We start from the raw sequence: 24,860 nt of genomic DNA on the forward strand, positions 1-24,860 counted from the left end.
TGGCTGTGGTTGTGAGCAGCACTTATCAGAGCACAACTTTAAAACAAAAATTGGTCAAAGCATCTGATTGATTGCACCATTTATACAACTACAAGCACACTTTGGCGCCAGAGTGCTACTCCAATTACATCTTTACGGAGGTCTTTGTGCAGCTACAAAGCCTTGAACAAACAAATCATGTTTCTTTAATAATATTCTTTTTACAGCTTTCAGATTGTCTTTCACAATCTTACATCATTTAACCAACTGAGTTAAGTGCCAAGTGCTAATTAGGCAGCATTAATCAATAATAAACAAACCTAGTTATGGATGCAACAATCCTCCCAGTTAAATCTGACATGTTTATTCCTGCAGTCTTTCAAATTTAATTGTAACTGGATGATAGAAACCTACATAAATTACAAAACAATGTCATTTACTAACAATTCTTTAGTAAGAATAAATAACAAGTTGATGAGGACACTCTTGGTGGGCACAAACCCGAGTACGAGTCTGCTCACAAGCTTGTGCGTGAGGATTAAAATGGTATTAGTTCTTATTTGTTTGGAACAGGCGGAGCATACAGATGGACACTGTGTTAGTTTCTCTGGACATTTTGAGAGTTTGATACTCAAAAGGGAGATTTTGCCAAGTTTGACGCTCTGCTGCGCCTGCAGGATGCCACCTGTCTAGATGTGGGTGGACATAATTGATGTTCACATCAGCATCGTTATCCTCCTCCTCTGGATAATTGTTTCAATTTTCGTAGTAACAACATAACATGGTTGTAAGCAAAGTGTGTGACGGCATTTGCTGATTGTCAGTGCACTGACAACTGTTGACTCACCACCTGCTCCTTTACTCCAATGGGGAAATGTTGCAGCAATTAGGTATGTGAAGACAAATCAGTGTTGATTCCCTTGCTGGTGATGCGCAACCTTTAATTTTTTTCAGCCATTATTTACAGACGGTATCTGTGCATCAAGTAAAGGGCCGTTCACACCTAGAACAATAATTATAACGATAATTGTAACAATAACAATGTGAGCATCCGCACTGATGAACTATAATGTTCTGTTAACCGGGCGCCAAGCACCTGTTGCACACTCAAGCTGTGTCGGCGGCTTAGGAAAAAGGATATTGATGACCTGAAAATTCTGTACGCTGAGAAGAGAAGCAAAAACAAAATCAGAAGGATATAGGTTCACAAAATAACAAAACAAGACAAGAGATGGTGAGTTTGAGTGCATCCCAGATGTCCTTCTTCTTAATAGCATCTATATAAAGTTTTAACAAACAGGCTGAATTTTTTTAAATCTCCACACTGAGCCTCTCTTCACCCTGAAAGTGATCCCGACCATATCATTCACCACTGGCCTCTTTATATTTGTAGAAAAAAAAAAGTAAAATTATATATTTACAGGTATTGTTATAGTTATCGTTCTTGGTGTGGACGGCCCTTTAGACAAGAGATCAATCAAAATGATGATAATTAATCAATAATAACTACATCATTAAGTTGGTTAAGTGTAATTCAGCCTGTCTAATTAAGCAACACAATAAAAAGTGATGGGCAAACGTCTACACACTAATTTAAAATGACTAATTTGTAAGCTAATTATTATCAGGGTTAATAATAATTACCTCCTGTAGACTTTTTTATCTGGATTTGCAGTAAACAAGAAAGACAACAGGTTATTTTTATAGGAATGTACTGTAGTTAAGCCTCATTTACTGATTTATCTATTTAACTTTTTCATTTTGCATTCATCTTATGAAGGATGGTGTACCTGTGTGGCTGCTGAAGCGATGTCTGCCTCATATTTTTCAGCTGCCATCTCCTGTTTAACAAGATTATGGATTATGCAGTTATGTTTTGTTGTTTTACCTTTTTTCCTTTTTAACTTTTCTAACTGTCATTTGCCAAAGTGGAAGATTTCACACAAACAACATGGAAAGAGGTTTTTTGTTTTGTTTTGTTGTTTTGCTTGTGTTTTTGGTTTGTTTGTTTTTTTTAGACAGAAAGTGGTTGCCAATAGGAACACCCGGACTAAATGAAGTGGCAGACTGCTGCTGAAATATGGTTGCCCGGGGTGACTGGACACTCATTAGTGATAAGGACTGGAAAGAGTCATTACAGTTAAGAAGCTGTCGTGACTCAGATGTTAGTCTAACAATCTGTGGTTTAATGGTCGATAAAGAGTGAGTTTACTTCCACTGTTTGTGCCAACCGAGCATCTGGATTTGCTTCGTTAGATACAAAGACTGAGTGAGAAAATATGTTTTATTGTAGTTTGAATGACCTGACACTTTAAGGCCAGCCTTGGTGTTTTGGCCAGAGAGAGGATTAGATATTGTGGGAGCATTATATGGGGCCAAAAGGGGAGTTAAGGCAGACCAGTTTAACTTGCACCCAACAGACCAGCAGGGAAATTCATCAACTAACGTAAATAACAAAAATGACAAAAAAATGTAAAATTTGAAAACCAGGAGTCAGAAAACTAAAAGTTATTTTTGGCCGAAAAAAAGTTTATCATTATATCTGTAGATTAATTTTCTATCTATTAACTGCCCAATTAAAGGTCTAGTACGTATAATCACTAGTTACTGTTTGTAAACACACTCGCAAGTGAAAGCAAAAGACAACCCCATAATGATGGCATCATGATGTATGAGGGAAATGCTGTTTTATTGGTGTTGGTTGTTTTTTTTAGAAAAATATAGTATAGTACATCTTAAATCAACTAATCAGCTCTACATAACAAGTGTTGGTTGATGCAATCCACTCCTTTTTGATGTTTCATACTGAGACAGACAAGCGCAAAGATCTAAAATCAAGCATTGAGAACAAAATCAAAACCCTGCCTCTGCAGTCAAAGTGCTACGACAGATTTGCATATGCATCGCCACATAAACAGGTGCATATAACACCAACTCCAATTCCACACTTGTTTTGCATGTGAATAAGGTTAACAAAAGTGGGCTTTAATCATGATCATGAACAGGCTTTGAAAAAGGCATGATTGTGGGTTTCAAGGGGGCGGGTTTGAGCACTGCCAAGATCGTGGAGTTGCTTCCTTCTAAAAGGCAGCACTCTTAAAGACGTACGTTGAAAGAAGCAGAACAAAAGGCACTTCAAAACATTTGCTATGTGGGAGGAGGGTCCTGGCAGGTGAATGTGGGGGACGTCAGTTGTTTTGGGCCACATGTAACAGAGAGTCAACATCAAAGCCAAAGGGTGGAGCAGCTAAAGCTACTGCCAACACACAATAAATTTCACTCCGGTACTTGGTATCCAAGCAGATGACCAGGCAGGATATTCTCTTGTTTGTGGTTAACTGCAGAAAACATTTAACATGTGATGATAAATATCAGTAAGATTGCCCGGTATAGGTGTCATATAGATATAATCTATAATTTTGCAGAATTGATGGGCGACAGAACAAGAATTTGGTATTGAAAATGTTCTGGTTTCAATTTTTGTAGTCTGCAGTTTTTTCGGGCAAAATATATCACAACACATTAGCTATTGAATCACAATGATTTTGATTTTCAGTAGCTTTTTTCAACCTTTATCTGCATTTACAGAAATCATATGTGGGGAAAAAGTCTTGGTTCAGACATTTGCTTGCTTCACCAGATCAGCCCAAAATATTAGCCATCGCTACCAGAATCAGACCGTAGCCGATGGGTTCCATACACGAGTGCTCAAATTAAAATAATATTGAGTACTTGCAGAAAAAAACAGGAATGTAAATTAGCAAACAATAGAAAACATCTGCTATTTGAAATGCATCTATTGAACAGCAATGATTCAGCCTATAATTAGACCACAAACTCAAAGTTTACATGAGAATGCCAGCAACAGAAAGGTACAGATTTTTAACGTTACATAAGTTAGAAGGAGCACAAGAAGACTCTCTCGCGTCTGCCTGTTTAGCACGAGCTAATACAGCAGCGGCAACATCCAACGGCAACGGTCCCAACAAACTCACACCGACTGTTCCTCACTGTCCTTAAATCTGTTAACTACCAGTAACATTAGCAGTGTGATGCTAACTGTTAGCCCTACCACTGTGTGTGTACAGGTGGAATCTGAGGATGTTACTCATGTTAAATAGTAAAAATATAAAAGTCATGTTCAGGTGGCAGTGAGAAGTACTGTATACATTTAAAGAATATTAGTGCCCAAACAAGTACTCAAGAACTCTCTATTACCTACTTCATCATACATAGCCATACAGAAAACACGTTAATCATCCGACCACCACTAAACCCCTGATAGAAACCCATTGAACATTGAAGTAAAGGAGAGCAGAGCATGTCAGAGTCAACACTGACTGCCTCAGTGCAGCTACAGGTCTCTCTGCCACAAAGCCTGCCAGCCAATATCAGGGCCAAAGATGCTTCAGAGTGCCACTGAGCAGAGTCACTGAGTGTATATTTGATTGTCCAGCTCATTAAAACAGCAACACACTCGAGTTCTGTTTGAGAACATGTGTGTGTGTGTGATTATTAACGCCTGACTGGAGCAGTTCAGCCTCTGGTCAAATACCGAGATTGTATCAGCAACCACGGAAGTCATTTGTCAGCTTCGCGCACATAAATACACCACCTGCATTCCATGATTTTTTAGCTAATACATCTCTCCAGGCATTTCCATTTTGCTGCTGCCGTTGTTGCTGCTGGTGCATTTCCCTGTAAAACTCATTATAGAGGGAAAGAATTAGAGGGAAGTATCTAGGTAAGACACAACAGCGCAGGCACTCAAACAGCTAATTGTAATAACCTGACACAAGTGAGTAATTTAGCTGCCTAAAAACAAGCCCTGAAATCTAGAAGGAGCACTATAGAAGAATGAATTAGGCTGGAGGCCATTACACACCAAGACATTTAGACAGAAAAGAAGATCCATCTTTAACTGGGCTGTATTTGAATATTAAACGGTCCTGCTTACCGTTTTTAGGAGAAAAAAAAAATCTGAGATGATCACGGATGCAAGTTAACATAATATTGTGCATATTGCATTGTTTGTTCCACACTGCTTTCCACACATCCATTATTTATTAGAAATCATCTATCATTAATCATTTACGACATGCCAGTTAAGTCAGTAATTACAGAAAAACTGTGACCATGCAGCAGTCACTTAACGGAAAAAATTAGGTCATACTTAAACTAAACCTTGATTACATTTCATGTACTTGTTCCACATGAGCAGCAGTGACAAATAGGACTGTGTTTTTTCCTTTTTGCTGATGCATCAATTGATTGCTTCCGAATTAAACAGTGACAGATTTTAAGTGACATATTATTGAACAAATGTGTTCTATTAATGTGCACTGACATTTTACACTGGTGTATACTGTGATTTGCGACATAACGCGGCCTGTTTCTATTTACAATAATGAGGAAAGATGTCCTTGTCACTGATATTTCTCTTACCATGTGGAGTTTTTGTCCATTAATGGTGCTGTAGGAGGAATGTGGCTCTCCATATTTTATATCATACTTCACCAGTATGTACACAAGACATAAATATGCTATATCTGGTAAAGTTCAAAGCTTTAAGGAGGTACAACCATAGAACAACAGACACAAAGTGGCCTATTTCATCTGCCGTACCGCAGATTATGCTGCAGAAGTCATCTGAGGAGCTTGTGTAGACATTTTAGTACATTTTTCTCTTGTTAAAACATCACTTTACCATCAACAGTAATTACAACTGCTGCTCAGTAAAAGGGGGAAACTACAAACTTTTTACTGCCAAATTTGAAGTCTTAAGTGTTGTGCAATTAATACTAATGCTGGGTTCACACTACAACAACAGCCAGCTACATTAGCACAGAGCTGTGTTGCTCAGCGCTCATTAATGTAGTTACATCGTCACAGGCTTGTTTGTGTCTGCTACTTGCCACGAAGCACCTCAACTTAACGCTATGTAAAGTTGTATTTGGTCATAAATATATCTTATGATCAATGTCTAAGCCCCATTTTAACAACACCGTTTGTTCCCCCTTTGTATCCCTGTGTACACCGCAATGCAGAGAAAGCTAGCATAGCATTAGCTAACTTTACGATGCTATTGTAGCGCTGAAAAAGTTGAGGTCAGCTCATCTTCCTTTTCAAGCGTTTTAGCTTCATGTAATTGGCTTCCATTCAAAATATGCATGTTGCTGTGTCGCTTGTGGTGTGAAAACAGCACAACAAACATGTATTTAAGGTGGAACATCCCTGGACACACCAACATTTTTATTGCCTTGTTTTAGGCTGCTTGAACAGATCGATATTTCTTTTGTTTCAGCCATAATCAAATAAGACAAGCAGAGCTAACTGGATGGAAGTACAGAGAATTAAATTAAATACTAAGATGAGCAGAAAAGTAACTCGGAAAATGGTTTGCCACACACTTAAACTCTAAGGGGTTTTTCTTATGTTTTGTTTCAAAATTTGGAAGGGCACATATGAAATTGGAGGTTTGAGGAGTCCTCCGCCAGTTATCTTTTAGGGATCAAACACTTGACATCCTGCATTTTTTTGAATCTTTATATCTTGTGTATCATTACATGATCACATGCTCCAAATATTGAGTGGGGCTTCCCCATCTAAAATCTAAATTTATGTTAAACTAAGTCTAAACCACCTTTCTTCTGTTTTTGTTTTCAAGCAAAAACTGATTTGATGCAGATTTTCTCTTCTGCTTCTTTCTCTTTCCAAAAAATGCTTGTCAGCCACCTGGAAATAAAATTAGTGGCACCTTTATTCCTACCAATTTATTTCTCTGGGAGGAGGCAGGGCATATGACTCATTCTGGGAAGGAGGTTACATCATGAATAGGTGCCGTATGAAACAGACCACAAGTTAGGAGAGAAACACTTTCCACTAGGCACAGACCAAACCTTGCACCTCCTTAAAGAGGTGAAAGATATAACAATACATCTGTGATACGATGCATCAGTAGAATGACCTGCTTTGTAACATTGGTATGTATCTGACACAGCTGCTGGCACTGACACAAGAAAAAAATGAGTCCCCAAAAGTTCAGAGGTGAAGACAACGGGATGAGGATGTAGATCAGAACGGGAAAAAACCTCTCAGCTCTGCTATTCATCTTGCCATGCTTATGCAGTGTATACTAATGGGCTTCTTGCAGGTTGCTCTCTGCTCTACACTATTTCCCCAGTGGGAGTGCTTCCTCCCTGCAGCAGAGCCAGGCTGTGCTAATTCTGGAGACATCCAGGGCTCGGGACCCGAGCCTCACCAAGCTCCCAGTTGGGAGAGGCCGGCACGATATGAGGCAGAGAGCGAAATGAACGCCTGGAAGTAAAAAAAAAAAAGAGCAGTAAAAAAAAAAGAGCATCTGTATAACCTAAGAGGTTATGTGCTAGGAGCAGGGTGCAATTGTTTTCCTCATTTCCTCAGGCTTGTAAAGCTGATCCACTATCAGCGGCAGGCTGTTATGCCATGAGCATGGCAATGAGCTTGCTTTCTCTGGGCCTTTTGACATTTCTTACCATGTAATAGCAAGCAAAAAGCTATTAAGCTGGTAATCAATTGATGCATCCGGAGGGAAAACGCATTCTGAGTGCGCAGACGTTCTCTAACATGATTGAAAGTTTCTTGTTTGAGGTGCTTACCTCGGCTTTGACACATTTTATTTCTTTTGGGACAAAGAGGCCGCTGTATTTAATTTTCTGGAAATATTATCTACAGAATGGCATAACATAACAAAAACAATAAAAAAAAGAAGAAAACTATTTATGCAAAACTAACACACAAAAAAGTTTAACACCGACCCAAGTAGCCAGGAGAAAAATAACCACATACACAATATTTTGGGGGGAGAAGATGTTCTAAAATCACGTATCTGTGTGAGGTGATCAGTAGGTGTTTGATAGGGTGCTGACAGATTATACGCAGGGTGACATCAGCTTCCAGCTCTGACTCATCTGTGCCCCCAGGACGGTCAAGAGACAGACAGCTGTGGGGTGAGAGGAAGGTCATCACACACACATCAAACCACATTACATCATCAGACACTGGAAACCTATTTTTTGTGGGATCCAGCAAAGCACCGATGATATATGCTGTACAAAGCTTATGGTTAGTGTAAAAAAGAACAGAGGAGGCCAATTTTTCACTTTTTTTACTGTATGTCTGTGTGTGCCTGGTGTTTCTTGAAAGCAGATTAAATTTTACTAAACACTACAATTTGGTGGGGCGCCTGGGTGGCAGAGAGGAAAACCACTTGGCCACCATCACAGCGATCCGGGTAAGCAGGATTTGGAATCAGTCATTCTAAATTGCAAGAGAGAAAAAAAAAAAAGGCAAAAATACTGAACGCATCAATAGTATATCAAGTAAGTCAGACTGAAAAGAGCGGCGCGATTCTGGATATAAATTCAATCAGTCATATTACTGGGATAATTTACGTGTTGTGCCAGAGCTGTATGACTCACTGGCAATTCAACAGAAGCAACACATTGTAGAAAACGGTAATGTAGGCTGATTGTAACGGTATGTGTTGGATGTTGATGCGTTCAATTTTGAGTGAGTTATTAGACGCAGAGAAGGGGATGTGATTTTGGGTGCAATTTGCATCTATCAGGCTCGTAACAATGCAGTAGCTCAAATAACATTTTTTGCATATTACTGAATTCTATCACATGGGACACTTAACAAATAGAGTAATTCATGAAAGAAGCATTTTTTAGCAGAATGTCTTTTCTACAAAGATACGGAGTGAGAGAGAGCAGTGCTGCTAATGAGACAGACAACTGCAGCACAGGATCAGTTTCATCTTTGTAAAGGACGACATAGCTGCCAAGGAAGTGCTGTTGAAATCAAAACAGCAGACTCGTGTGTGCATGTGTGTGTGTGTGTGTGTGTGTGTGTGTGGTCACTTTCCCCCCATCATGGCCCGTGCATATGTGCAGCACCGCTTAGCCACAATGGCCTTCTAAAGGGAAAAAGACCGAATTGAACTGCTCCCGCTCATTTCACAGATTTTCCAGACAAATAATTTCGGGTTTGTGCCCGCTAGCGCCAACCCTCTGTCCGTCCCGCTCTTTCTGGCCTATAATTACATGCCATTCATTTGATTTGTTCATTAGTTCAAGCCTCGGCTGGGTAGAAGCAAAACGGAACCCTCTTATTAGTGGTTCATGACTCGGCTCTCTCCATGGTGAGCTCTGGAGCTATACGGTGGAAAACAACGGCGGAGCAGAGGGAGAGGGGAAACTGGCGGGAAGACCTTATTTTAACCCAAAGCACACATCTTCATAAAGAGAGACAGCGAGGAACGCACACTGTCATAATAAGTGCGTAGCCGTAAAACCTCTTACACTGAAACACATCTGTGGTGTTCAGAAGGTCAACAAACCCGTGATGAAGGAAAACTGATATTATAGATAACAAAAAGCGAAGGCATGAACCAAATCTTTGGCAAAGAGGCACATTTTCTGCGTAAATCATTTTCTTCAATCTTGTGGTACTGAGACGATTCAATAAATGTCCTCAAAAGTGATGCATCTCTAAATGGTATCAGCTAAGTGCCTCCCTTGATCACATTTAAACATTCTTGCAATCTGAGAGACATTGGCACTGGTAAACCACCTAACAATGTGTCTTGGCTGCCTAATCAAGCTACAGGTTTTTTTTCCCCCTCTGTGACCACTGTGCAAAAAATCCTCGTCAGACACCAAGTACCTGACACATCCATGTACACCATAAAATCCTTCATAAACTGCAGCCGCACACACAGTGTCTACACGCTGAAATGTTCCTGTGGTCTGGACGAAATAAAAGAGCTTCAAAGACTCGCCTATCTCAACACAAAACTGCAAAACGCACACAAAACATGGACTACGCTGTTGCTCTGCACAATGCAGGCTAACTATAGATCTGCGGCATCATTCATCAAGTTCTGGAGAAAAGGAAAAGAAAAAAATCACCCTTTCTAGAAGTGTCGATATTGTCATTTCGCTGCTCTGCAGAGGCAAACTTCATACTGTACTCTTAACACAGTTGAGCCCTTTGGCTTAAAGAAGTACTTCACTGCTGGAAAGACGGTCTTTTCATAAAATTGAGATGTCTATGCAGTAGAAGGACAAATACTTTGTGCCATATAACCAGAGAAAATGGTAGAAAACCTAAAACTACCAGACTGCGCTGCATAACGCAGGACCAATAAATGCTCTTAAAGGAGGGTGACATAATGTGAGCCTCACAGTTTTTCTACAGGAAACCAGCTGGTTACAAATGATCTTGTATTACGGTTAAACAGTAAGTTAAAATATGCTTTTGTAAACATTTTAGGCAAGAGGACACTGTAAAAGAATATTGGTTCACATTTGATCAGCACTGCTTAGTTTTACTGTTTGATCCGAGTTTGGTCTGCATCTGAAAAGAAAAGAGAAAGAGGTCTCTCTCTCAATCCGTTTCTGCTTTTGTGTCCGTGGCGGCGGGCATACCCAAATGCGGAAGTGCAATCTGAAGTTCGAGAAACAGCCAAAGAGCCAGTGAAAATCGAGATTTGAGCAGGGTGATCTGGATGCTGGTTTGATGGAGGGATGTTTACCACAGTTCATGTACAGTACATACCTTTAAATGAAGTGACTAATTTTTCAAGATTTCTTTAATTTCTTATGGTTGTTACATACTGAAAGCAGTACTTGTAATTTACTATTTTGTACTTTTTATATTTGTAACTTAAAGAGATTTCGGTGTTCTTTTTTTCCTGATGTGATTGTGAGGCATGGGCTGTGGTATTGACAATGGAAACTGCCATATGTGGATTCACTATGGGGGAGGATCTAGAAGTAGGTCTGTAGGTCTAGATTCGCCAGGATCCAGTGCCTTCTATTCAGCTCAATTTTCTTTTACCGTTTTCCACATTTTAAGACAGAAATTTGTGTCTTACAATTCATATTTTTTTCCTGGGTTTTTCTGGGGGTTTTTTTTTAAACATGAAACCCCTCCCATGGCAGCCTCACCACTCAACTTTAAATAGTTTGAGCTCCTCTGAACACTTCAGAAAGACATCAATAATTACTTCTGACAATTACAATCCCGAAATATGCCTCGTCTGTGTCCCAGGATCTTGTGAAGGATGTGCAGTTGTAGATGAGCTCCTGTGCCCCATTTTTCACTATAACCCAAAAGGAAATACACATCTGATCTGAGAATGCTACGAGGTGAGCAACTTTCTCTGCACAATATTATGAGTCTCTGCTGTCGTTAGTCTCATGACTAACTAGAGTCATTCATATTTTATAACTGTTTATTCCAAACTACGGGCAGGTACGCAGGTTGATGTCAACTGCGTTCAGTTCCTTCAGATCAAACCGGATCATGTTAATCATAAATATGCAACAAAGACTACTATAAATATTCATTCATACATAGTGTGGCCCCAATATACATATTCAGGTTTTTTTTCTATTTTGTCAAATTTATATTTTAGCTTTTATTCAATACTTTGAAGTATTTGAGGAATTATATATAATCAGATCATTTCTAGACTTGATTAAATCCAAAACTGCACAGAATAAAGCAGGGAGATATTTTTATACTTTGAACATTTGGCTCTAGAGCCATGCTAGGCAGTTAGGCTGTACTTACATTTGCTTAACAATTTCAGAGAAGACAATGTGAAAGAATACAAACTCTACACAGAATACACACAAATGATTGTATAACTTAGTGCTATCAAATAAAACAAACAGGCCACCTAATACACCTTCCTCTACAAATACAAAAACACAAATATTTTAGCCCACTTACTGTGGCTTCACTGAGGCTTTCAGTTCATTATTTCAACATGTATCAAAATAATAGCACAGGTCACCAAGATGTTATGAAATAAATATGTCAGATGGAGCGAATGAAAGCAAGAAGAAAGGCACAAGAGCTATAACCACTCTCCACACGAGATCAAAAGCCAGGTTCTTTATTCTTGACACACAGCGAGATCAGATGAGAGCTGGTTTAACGGACTGTCATACCAACAGGGGAGCATTACACCCCAGTGGTTTTCATCCACATGAAAAGCAAAGCGCTGCTGAGAGTGGCAACGGATGAGGTCTTCAAATCACACAATTCTTTTTCTTCCCTTTCCACATACAGTAACAGCAAAAGCCGGTGTCATCACCCGGCACTGCAGGAAAAAGAAGCTGTATGCCTCATTGGGGTGTCAGCATCCACTCCGTACACAATTACTGGATATGCTGCCGCTGTAATTAAAGTCCCCTTTCAGCACTCCACACAGCATGACCTTTTCCAATGCAAACACTCATTGTCTCAGTTAAATCCAAGGCCACTCCACTGGGATGTAAATGGACATTTTTATGTTGGTGAAAAAGAAAAATGTATGCCAGTATGCATGCACTGGAAAAAGATATGTTGCAGCCTCATCTGGGAAACGAGGCTTGATGGGTTTGAACCATCATTATGAGAGGGTGTCGCGCCAACTTTGGCAATAAACACTTGAGGAGACAGAATACCCTTGATAGGCACCATCATAACCTATAATCAGAAGATATGCAAATGATAGAGATGTTTCCCCCGACAATGCAGTGCCAGTCGTCTTTCGGTTTCCTGGGAACTCTCCTGTCAACACTCAAGAGTGGGAGTGATAGTAGAAAGGGCTGTTTGTTTAACATGTCATTGGAACAGCCGTGTTCAGTAGGAGGGACCAGATGGAGGAGCAGCATATACATAGAATCCATCTAGAGAGGGTATTGTCCTCTCAGTCACTGGTATATACCAAGCGGCAACCTCTTGGGGCTGACAAATGACATCAACGTGCCAAAACATGCAGTACCTTAAATTGCCACTTGAGGCTAACTCCAAGAGAGTCAGTCTCTACAGAACCCATCTTGAATGTTAAAATGCCAAACTTTACAGCAGAAAAAAAAAAAAAAGGTCAGCTAATTTCTCTCTCCGGGACAACTGTTTGGAGGGTAAATTTTTATATAATTCACCTATTTACATTTTATCAAGGTTTAAAGGTCTAATATGAAGGATTTAGTTGCATCTAGTTGGCCAATGTGAAAACACAAATAGCCCAGTGTAGCCAGTGTTTGGTTAATCCGTTCTTGACTGCTGTTGAAACAAAACAGTGTACTGCAGGGATTAGGACCTACCTAAGCCCTTGCAATACCTAGATCCCAGATGCCAAGATGGCACATATTAAGTGATAACAATTCCTTGCCTGCTGCATATTGCAAAAAAGTTTTAAGCTTTTGAGTTTATTTCCGAGGTATGTGGCCCACTGAATATGTGCAGTAGTGTTTCTCCCACTGGCCCTACCTGAGTGTTCCTGTTCAGCTCATAGACTCGACATTGTGATGATGTGACAGATTTTTAAACTGCTTTTTTCAGGTCAAGGAAATTTTTAAAAGCATAAAACCTCCATGGCTCAAAAATTCATAATAGAAATAGTAATGATTGACCTTGTTTGCAGTTCGGGTTGTCCTGTCAACAGTTTTATAGACATCTCTTTTGCAATGGTGGCCTATGTGGAAAATGCTTTTTGGGCCTTGGGGAACTTTTTTTGCTGCAATACCACAAATGGCCACTGAACAGCTCATTTTAGGGTAAGGGAAACCCAACCATTCTTAGTGAATATAAACTCATGAAAACCTGCTGACGAATATTATATTCAATTGCTGTCATTATTGCTGTCATCATTGCTGTCATCCCACTTAATCCTATACACTGGACCTTTAATGTTGCAAATATCTAGGGGCGGGGTCACATGAGTGACAGGGCTGTTTGCAAGGTGCTGCTTCTATCATACCATGCAATAGAGCGCTTTTTGCTTGATGCGCTATTGAGCAGCTCTCATAGAAATGAACGGGGTTACACTTCCAGGCTGTATCCAGGTTTTCTTAATGCATCTATAGTTGCTACAGTCCGAGTCTGATCCAACTCTTTTCCAATCTCATAACCTTTGGATCCAAAAAAACAAGTTGGTGATGGTTGACATACCAATTTCAAGGTTTCAAAATGGATTACCCAAACCAATAGGTGATGGCATGGTAGCTACATCCATTAATTTATGCTGTAAATTGGTATATGCGCCTAAAAAAACACTTGTGGTGTGACACAGAATCACAAAATACTTGCTGTAAAGAAAAACTAAAATATTTTGCACCTAACACAGAGGGTAACAATCGATCTCTACCAAAGAGTGTCAGCTGAAATTTTAGAGCTTGCTGTAGTATCATTCCTTTTGTACTTAAAAATTAATCATGCACAGAAAAAGAAGCTTGATTACACACCATGCACATTCCCCCGGCGTCCCTCCCAGACTTCTCATAGAGTAGAAATGTGAACAGACACACACAAGTGTGCGCCCCTTGTCTATGAAATGACAACCTATTTTGTTCTCATTTAAACTTTTTATATTCAGTAAGAGGGTGAGGTACAAAGGGCCTAAAGCTGTCTTGGGTCATTAAACCACACTTTTTCTTTCTTCTTTCAGAATGTGTTTTCTGGCACTAACAGCAGGCAAAGCTGACAGATTAGACAGGGGGTTCCTTCACAGGCTGGCTGCGGGCTTCAGGAGGGTGGGCTGCTCGCTGGTGCTTGGGGCGGCAAAAACCACGCCTGTCACCGTTTGACGGGCCAATCCAGAAGTGCGGTCATAGGGAGGTATGATTGATGATATTATGTACTCACACAGGATCTGAATGCCAGCACACTCCTGTGATTTAATCCCTGTTCCTTCATCAAACATCCAGGCGTAGCAGATGGACTGCACAATGCCAGAGCTCTCTTTTCCCAGAGGCAAACGCCATAAGTGTCAAGACCACCATTACTAATCAATTCTTTAAGGCAGCAATAACTGAATAAGGGAGTTGTAATATTGTTCATTTTTACCTACTGCAGCACACTGGTACAAAATTATTCAATTCTTATTAGAACATCTGGGTTTGGTTTGAGCTAAATGGGATTTTTTTCCTGTCACATCAGATAAAAAACAAACCAAAAAAAAAAAAACAAAGATTGTTTTGTGACCTTGGGCTCCATGGTGGCGGTGCTGATACATGTTTGCTGATACATGCACATTTCTATATTTATATATGAAAGCCAGTCATGATGAACATTTCCTTGAACCCAATGGATGTAATAAAAAAAAAATCACCTTTTTGTCTTGCACAGACTAAAGGCTTTCAACAGCCTTCCTCTTTGACTAGACTGACCCCTGGTGGTGATTCAAAAATCTTAATTTAAAACATGACCATGCACCCTCTGTATAATTGTCAATACCACAGACATATTAATCCCCGTGTCTCACGTTACAGAGTAAAACACAAGGGTCAGGCTATACATCGACACCGAGTCTGCTAACGCAAACTTCAGCATGAGAGTCAAAGCTGTCAGGCAGTAAATCCAAGAATAAGCAGAGCTACACTGCCGAGATTAAGCCAACCATCCCCCAGTCAGACCACAAAGAGGTTCATTGTACTTGGATAGCATATAAAGAGGAAAAAGGAGAATTTTGGCAGTGATTTTCAATTATAGTTTGGCCTCACTGGCTTCAGAGGGTTATGAAATTTCTCCCAAATGAAATAGATGTACTCTATACTGATGCTCAGATGCTACAGAGGGAGAAGTGACTACATGGATTAGAAATTAATGCTGCAGATACGGTAAAATCAAATAAAAAAAAAAAATGAAAAAACAGCACTGTACTGAAAGACATCTACAACAAAAGAGGAACAGCTACTGTATTTTCTGAACAAAAATATGAACAATAAACAATAGGTGCTAGAAGGACTACATTTGTCCATATACTATTGGACAATGCAGCAAGCACACATCATCCATGTAATAAAAAGTGACAGTCTCAGTTCTCACTGCAGCGGCACATTTTCACAGAAGAGGAAACCTACCTGAGCATCCCAAGATACAAGACCTCAGATCAAAGAAGAGGTGGCCACTGATGCATCATTGGTAGCGACAAATTATCATCAATACCACTCTACCACATTATCATCAATCTCTCTCTCGAAAGACAAAAGTATCTCTCCATGCTAAATCATGAAATCAATGCATTTCTATTTAGGAGAGGAATTGGTCGCCGAGTGATCTCGGCAGCTGAGTAATGTGAAATCTATCGCGGGTTAGTCCACATGGCCTGGACAAGATCAAAGACAAGACCCCAGAAAACTTTGTATCGATCAGTGGCCACAAGAATGCAACTGAGGAGTGAAAGTGTGAGTGGAATTTGAAACACAAACTGAAGGTAAATCATCTCATATTGGTGAGGAAAAAAAAGGGCAAAACAACAATAATACAACAACTGTGGTACCTACTGTACTATTGTTACCTGCTGTGCTGACAAGATGTCACTTTTCAAAAAACATCTATTTTTTAATCAAACATATTTAAAATTTCAGACATTTTAAAAACAGCATGCCCTCATTTCAATTTGTGCAGCTAAGTCCAGATAATTATAGTTCAAATTGGCAATGATATGGACATCAAAGCCCCGAAATTAGATCTGATGTTTGGGAAGGACAATTCCTGACAATGATGCTCTCTTTGTGGGCTTGAGAAAAATCAATAATTTCAGTTTAATAAGATGAAATGTTATTATCTCGGGACATCTTCCTCATGTTGTTACACTGCCGAAAAATTGAAGTGTGTCCATAGTTTAAGCTGTTGAGGCACACTTACCTTGGGCCACTTTGGATTGAGCTCACAGGCTTTTTCAGCATCATCCAGCGCCGCCTGGTGTTGTCCCAGTTTGAGAAGCGCTGCTGAACGGTTACTGTACAGGATGCAGTTCTGTGGGTCAGCTTGCAAGGCGTTAGTGTACAGATGAACGGCCGCCTGAAAGTCACCACGCTGACATGCCTCATTGCTCTGCTGCACCTTCTCCATGAACTCTGCTTTGCTGAGACCATACCTGGCCACTTCGTCACCAGAAACACACCGGATAGGTCTGCCCGAAGTCCGAGAACTGAAGATGGAAAACTGGAGAAACAGACGGCAGAGAAACAGAGAGGAGAGAGAGAGCTGTAATCAGTCTAATTGAAAAATCTCATAACACTTAAAGCTGGGGTAGGCAGTTTAACACTGGCATCATTGGGCAAACATCCCATAATAAACTTTGAGCATACAGTAATTCAAGTGGTCTGAGAGAACACTAGACTTCTGCACCTCCTCTTGGATCTGTTTTCAGGCTTTAGCAAATCTAGCCCAAGACTGGAGACTCTGGCCAATCACGGGTCATTTCAGAGAGAGGGCCTCTCTATTGGCTGTTCTATAAACGCAGATGTGCCTGCACATTGATTTGCCTGATCATCGTTTGTTTATAAAGATGGACCACATGACAGTTCCCCCAAAGTGTAACTTTTCAATCTTGACCGCCCCCTGTGTTTGTCTGCAGTATGTCTGTTATAAAGTCCGCCCCTTCATGTTAGCAAACAAGATACAGACCAAACTAAAAACTCAAAGTACACCCAAATAAATTTTTCCCCAAAATGGTTTCTGAAACTGAGGGTAGTTCTCATCACCCTGATGTTTGTTCAAGTGTTTGTTTTTATAAGTTCGGCTTTAATGACTTTCAATTCTAAAAAAAAGGAGATTTTGAGCCATGATTGAAAGTTGTTTGTGCCAATCCGTGCGCTCTCATTCAATGGGGCTGTTCGCAATTGGTTGGACGGGTGTTTTGGCAGGAACTCCCCCACCGCTGATATCGTTACTGTGCAGAATCCAGCTCTCAATGACATCACCATTGCAAGATGGCTACTCCTGTATCTCAGATATTTTAACCTCATTTAAGCATTGCGGTGGTAAGTGGGGGCGTGTCGTCTATCTTTATATACAGTCTGTGATACAGAGCAGTGGGGAGCGAGATGAGGGCACCCGGCACCTTGGGGTGGCTAGCTAACTAATTCTTTATGGACTTCGATTCCAAAAGATGTAGCAGGATTTACAGACAAATTTTAATTTCATTTTTTAAACTACATTTACAACATGACTAATAAATCTACCTTGTACCTTGTATTGCTGCATCTACCTGTACAATTAAAAACAGTGTATGACAAAAGACTGTACACTCAACCGACTCATCTTACTGTAGTCCTATGTGATAATTGAGCTAAACATCCCTTTTCGTAACAAGAAAAAAACTTTAATTAACATTAATAATAAATTAATTTGATTTAGTTTGACCAGTTTCCAGAACGTTGGTATTGTGTATGCTGGCTCAGTGTTATGACTCTCTGGGATTCTGAACTAACTAAACTGTGCAATTGTTAGTATTATTTTTTTTTCCACCTGTGTCTACCTGTTATGAAAAGTCTGTGTCCATGTTTGCTGTTAAAAAAAAGATAAAACACTAGGGAGAATATGGTCCATATGTTTTGGCCTTGTATAACTATGTGAGGGTTATGTCCCCAGCAACTTTTATTTAGCTCAAATCAAAAATTACGTGGTAGATAAGCACACTAAGCACACATTCTTAAATATTAAAATTTAGCTTTTGGGGTATACTGTGACATAACCTAAAACTAAAAAAAAAATACAAAAAAAGCACAAAATAATCCAAGGTATGTTGATTTTTTTGAGGACTTCAGTAAGACTGCTGACTGTGGGACCTGCAAATTTTTAAAGCACAAAGCAAAGCAAGATTAATCTAAAAGCTCATGTTTTCCTATGAATGACAGCTTTATCAAGATTAACAACATGTTCTGTTAGTTCAATATAAAGCTTGTATATTCTAATGTTCACAACATACTTCATGTTATTCCTGTACACTACAGGTTAGACACACAACAACAGTTTTAGATTTAACCTAATAAAGAAATCTGCACTGCATTGATCAATTTCTTACCACAACAAGATAATACTTGCCTTGGAGCAAGGCCATCGGGATCAATGTGAGTTTGAATATTGTTCCCTTTTATAATCAACCCTCTGCACTGCTGAATTAACTGGCAGGCAAACCATTAAAACGAAAGACCAACTATTGACTCAAGCCCTACTATAGCTGCATCCAACCAATACAGTCTGATTGATTACGATGAGTTTTGTAACCATTTAACAGGGATGGTTTGCTGAGTATTACTGAATCATGAAATTCATCTCAGGTTGCATGATTTTAGGGCCAGCTTCCATTATACCTCTTTCTCACCACACCTCCTCAGACTGAATTCTGGGATAGGGCAGGCTTGGTAATTACTTCCAGAGGCCTGGGGAGTAGACGCAGCAAACACGAGGGCTTCGGTATCAAGTAGATTCAACATCAAGTTACAGTTCAGCTCCAATCAGTTGCATTCTTACATACTTTGACCTTCATCTTTTCCACCTTTTCTTGTTCTTTGTATTACAACCATTAAATAATCTTTTCTATCACATTACAACATGGACAGAATTAACTTACTGCTTTACCTTGGCTGCACTTAAAGGAACAGTCGACTGCTAAATCAAAAATAAATATTTTCTCTCTTACCTGAGGTGCTATCTATCAGTCTGGACTGTTTTGGTGTAAGTTGCAGATATCGGCTGTAGAGATGTCTGCCTTCTCTCAAATATAATGGAACTGGATAGCACTCAGCTTGTGATGCTTGTGATGCTCAAACCATCAAAAATTTCATTTGAACAACTCAACAGCGATGTCTTTTTCCAGAAATCATGACCCGGTAACTCAAGATAATCCACAGACCTTGTTGTGAGCAGTTTGATGTAGGAACCTTTTTTTCTAACCACATCACCGTGCAGAGGGAAGTGTGCATCTACTGCTAGCTCATGTAGCAACACTGAGTTAGTTAAAGTCATTAATCTTTACATCTCGCACTGTGTTGAACACCGGTCTCTCGTCCATGAATAGAAACACACTTCCTTCTGCACAGTGATATGGTTGGCAGGTGTAGTTTGTGCTCTGACCACCACAAGCCGAGTGTAGTTTTGATGAATTATAATGGAGAGAAGCCAGACATCTCTACAGCCAATATCTCCAACACTCTGCAACTCACACCAAAACAGTCTAGATTGATTAATAGCACGACAGGTAAGATAATTATGCTCAACGTTAGAAACATATACGGAGACGAAAGGTGCCTTCTGTTCTCTGTGTGCATTTCATGCATATTGGGACACGTTTTCTTAAAGCTTACGGAAATGGGCGTAACGGAGAAGTATAACCAGAGATTGTGGCGACAGTGTGGCGTTGTTCAAGTGAGATATGACTGCAGACCTATAGACGGCGAAGACAATAGCAGAAGCGAACTAATCAGTAATAGAGTGAAAGAGTTTTTCGTCAGCATGTTGCAGTGTATTTAATGACCTCAGAGACCACGGCCGTCCATGCTGTCTCTGTTAAACGGCACATTATCATGACCTCGGTCACGATCACATTGTTTGTCTGAAACCTTTTCTCCACCCTCTAGTGCCATTCATTGGCTGTATTTAGACAAACATAAAGGATGAATGGAAGTATGTGGGCAGTGCCGTTTACAACATTTGAAACGGACATATCTATTTTCGTATGTAAAGGCAGCATAAATCAGCCTTAAGAGGAAAAAAATATGCATTTTTGATTCTGTGGTGAGCTGTCCCTTTAAAGTTGCCAGTGTTTTATATCAAATCTCTAATAGCCGATCCATCACCTGCAGATTGGTTAAATATCGCGTGTTTCAACAGATAAGTGTTTAGTTCTGGGTTTGTTGCTGTAAATCCCATGGAGAGGCAGCCCACGTCTCAGGAACACACAAACAGATTGAGGGACAACTGACAGCACTGTCAGGCGTGCTGACATTCAAAGACTTGCTCCAAGAGAAATGCCAGGAGAAGCATCTATTATAGATGCCTGCTTCCAGGGCCCGAGAGCATGCAGGTTTCCCCTCCAAACAAACACTCCAACAGCTGATTTCAGACCAGAGAGAGGGTATAATCAGTGTGATTTTGCAGGAAGGTCCACTGTGAGTGCTGCCTCATCTGTTACTGGGGGCTGCCTGCTGTATGTGGGCAGCACTGGGCAGGAAGGGTGGAGAGTGAGCGATAATGAGTGCCTACACCAATACAGAGGACATCATACCAACTTAATCACAAGGAGACAGAGATTAACTTAACTCTCCAGAGGCAAATATAGTCTGGAATGCACATATTTACAGTTTTGTTTGGGAATTGTCTGGTTTTGCTCACGGCAATACACACAAACGCACTGCAACTGCAGGATCTTGGCAGTTCAAGCTTTTCTGTTCGTGCAAAGACAAAATAAGTGTGGTTTGTGTTTACAGCCTTTTTTTGGTAATCTGTATGATCATCTGTTGATATTAAAATGACATAAATGTTAGCTATTGTCTGCGCACAGGAGAGCCCACACATCCATTGTGCAGTACAGTACAGTATGCATGGCTGGAAAATCGATAGAGGTCTTTTACGAGGCTTTCGCAGGAATGGTCATTTGGTATTTCCTGTCCAGGACGCGAGGTAAAAAGTGTTATTAAGGGAGCAACGAAATACCAACAGCTACAAAAATGGCAGCTCGCATGACAGTGTTGTTGTTTTTAAAGTATTTACCTTTTCTTTCAGAGTCGTTTGCTTCTCCATCCTGTCTGACTGCTTTGGTTTGTGCGACGGGTTATCGCTCTCATCCCATCACACTCCTTCTTGGCTTTTTATCGACTGTTTATGCATCGAGAGGAGGACGAAAGTTAGCCAAAAAGTCCGCGTTGTAGCACGAGAGTACGACAAACTGCGAGGAAAATCCACAAAGAGTGAGCTGTGTGGCGTTCAGGAGAAACTTTTCTCAAGGAAAGTGCGCCATGTTGTCAAATCTTTTCCTTTTTTTTCTTGTCTTTTTTCCCCTGTTGCCATAGCGGACCTCTGAGTGCTGTGCAGAGGGAGGCATGAAGGGCTGTGGGAGCCTGAGTCAGGAAAACAAAAGAACAATAAATGAATTTATCACTCCGTTATGCTTTGTTTGGTTTTCAGACGTGGTGCACACTATTTGTGAAGAAGAATTAAAAGCTTGTATTAGCAAACTTTCAGGTCGGAGGTGTTTAAAGAGTCTGTACGGGCAGGGGTGAAGACCAAAAATGGGCACGTCGCCCCCGCGTGCACCAGCCTATCTGTGCCACACCTGGGCTGATTAATGCTGCGTTTGGGTGTCATATTGCGCAACCGTAATTATGAGAATCCAAGTGAGCCGTTTATTTCAATCAACTGAGGAGTTGCAGTCTCGGATATCAGGAATTTCTGAAATTGACTCACAATAGGGGGAAAAAAACACTGAGATATCAACATTTTTGGGAAACAGCTGCAAAGCCATAACTGACTGTTACATCATTGAGAACTGACACCTGTTAATGCAATAGATGTGGCTAATTTAAAGGTCCAGTGTGTGGAAGGGATCATTATAATAGCCAAAGTACATGCCAAAGCGGGATATAGTCAAAAAAGCACATTGTGGTGTAAAGTTTGCCTGTAATTGACCCTCAATCACCCCTACCCCACCTTCAGGTCCCTTACATCATAGATCTAGCACTGTACACAAATAAACAATAGAAAAACAATTAAATAAGACAAAAAAAGAAATTTTACCCATCCTTTTAACAGCCAAAGTTGAATCACAGAGCTAAAGAAGGGATAATGCTAATCTCCTCCACCTAATGGTACCCACAGAAATAGCTGACAATATACATAAGCTGTATGTGTATGTATGTATGTGAAAAGATGGAACATTATAGATGTAATATATATGTATAGCTATCAGACTGATTGGCAGGTTTAGACAATCACAGTACAAATTAGAAAGGCAAAACACAAGTCATTACAATAAAGCACTTATTTTGTGTTGTAGCTTTGACCTACATTTTTTGATTTGGCAATATGTTTGTTTTTTGTTACCCTAGAAGGAGCTGTTTACATTGTCAAAGGAATCTGCCATGTTTTTTTTTCAACAGTAACCCAAAATGGACAAATCAAACACTGACTCCAGATAGAGCTGTTTGCATTTTCCTGCCGGCCGCTGTTGTTCTATTGCATGCTTGTCACACTGAAGGAGTTTCTGTTGGTTGCAATCTGCAACCTCACTTCTAGATGCCACTAAATCCTACACACTGGACCTAAAAGGAGTGCCACACTTTTGTTTATTTGAGGCAGCTTTTTCAGAAAAAAAAGCCTACACAATCTGCCCAGCTACAAACAGCACACAGGCAAAGTTAGCCACAAACTGGTGTGAATCACAGACTGTATAAGCAAACATCGTGGAACATTCAGCAGTTAAAAAGACAAATATTTGCCCCAGTAAACTTGGCGAAGTAAAAAACGAAGCTAAAAGAAGACTTATGTTTGTCAGGTTAATAAAAACACAAATGAATGCTAATGTTGCTTTGTGACTGTTTATGTTTCTACAACTGTTGGGAATATATTCTCCCCTATAACTTTACAATATTATATGTCGATTTTCTGTTTTAACATTTGTCATGTCATAAGAGGAAAAGTTATTATGAATATGGCTGCAACCCATCCAGGTTTACCATTTCCAAGGCCCTGGTATTGTGTATGCCAACTGGTTAGCATGGCTTACTGGTGCACATAAATGTAACAGAGCCATCAGTTATTATATTAAAAAGTGCTTCAAAATATAGGCCTATGTACCCATGGCAACAAAAAACAAGTTCTGTTGGGCCAAAAATGATGTATGGATTATCTTGTTAAGGTGCAGACATCATAGTGAAGTATAGGCTAAAAAGGTGGTATCTTTGGTGGTAAAGGTAAAAAAGACTAACCCACTTGCCTAACTCACACTCCTGAAGTTTATTGAGGTGAAATATGCAATGCTTTCTTTCACAGTGAACTTTTTTGATGCTACCAGTGGAGGACGCCAAAGTCAGACAGTTCAAAACCCTATATTTGAGCACTTACACAGCTGATGTTTACAGTTCTGCGGTCTACACATCACATCACTCCAAACGCAGTGGTTGTAAAATAATGGTGTGTTATTTCCATGCTGTTTTCTTCTCTTTTTTTTCTTTTAAATCAATAACCTTTTGTTCTCTTTGTGGCTTTTGAAATTATGAAATTCAATCTTTTCTGCTCCTTTGTGTCCTGTTCAAAACAAATAGCTGTTTCTATGAACAGAATAGATTCATCGGGGGGGGGGGGGGTCTCCATACTGCCCACTGCTGCATGTATTTCAAGTCCTTTGTGCTCAGTATTTCTGAGGCATGTTACAAAATCAGTTGCAGCCTCATTGGTAACTTGAGGCATGTATTAATAAATAACTGTCTCTTGCCATTAAGATTGAAACTGCAGGATGATTTTGCAGAAATAAGCAAGATGTCTGTCAAATAAAACCAGGAAGTGAGGTGGTCAGTATGCTGTCAGATAAAGGATTGGTTTTTGTAGGTGCAGCTCTTCACCAGCAGATGGTGTCACAAGTCTTGACACCAGTAGTCCTGCAATGAGCCTTTTCCACAGCAGACATTTTAGCATTCAGGGAAAGCATGGGTTTGATTAACAGCATTAATGATGGCTGCATTCAGTTGCAGCATTTGGAGGGTAATCAGACATTGTACGAATTCTAATAACAATAACATGAAACCACAGTCTCTGTGTGTTTCCTGTTGATTTTTCAACACCTGATACTGGTTGCAAAGATTAAAATATATATATATATAAGTGCAAATACCTTAAATGCCAAACTGAGACAAGCGCTCTTGTTGGTACTTTTTGTTTATACTGCAGTTTTTGATCATGCCAGACAAATATTGTCAAATGAGTGAGATTTGCAGATGGAAATGAAGTATTAGTGTTTGTGTCACCTACTCTCAAAACTGGGCTTTTTTTTCTTTTTTTGCTCCTGCTGAAATTGTATACAGCTCAACTAGGTTATTTACCACATACATTCCCCATGA

The 24,860-nt window shown here is 39.9% G+C and overlaps 1 protein-coding gene across 2 annotated transcripts in view; it reads right to left on the bottom strand.

The window, feature by feature from the left end:
- LOC121944003 (tetratricopeptide repeat protein 28-like) overlaps nt 1-22,075 on the bottom strand; it is a 202,664-nt gene extending 180,589 nt beyond the window's left edge. Inside the window, exons 1-2 of one of the 2 annotated variants that reach the window (XM_088076969.1) lie at nt 21,520-22,075; nt 16,669-16,968 (exon numbers count right to left, since the gene is read on the bottom strand). In XM_088076969.1, the coding sequence (XP_087933095.1) occupies nt 16,669-16,968; nt 21,520-21,549 (330 nt within the window). In that variant the 5' untranslated portion in view covers nt 21,550-22,075. The remainder of the gene's footprint in view (nt 1-16,668; nt 16,969-21,519) is intronic. The other variant, XM_088076970.1, reaches the window with a different exon arrangement.
- Between the last annotated feature and the right edge of the window lie 2,785 nt (nt 22,076-24,860).

The sequence above is a fragment of the Plectropomus leopardus genome, chromosome 4 (genome assembly GCF_026936395.1).
Source record: "Plectropomus leopardus strain MGB_pleo_1.0 chromosome 4, ASM2693639v1, whole genome shotgun sequence".
Classification (NCBI taxonomy): Eukaryota; Metazoa; Chordata; class Actinopteri; order Perciformes; family Serranidae; genus Plectropomus; species Plectropomus leopardus.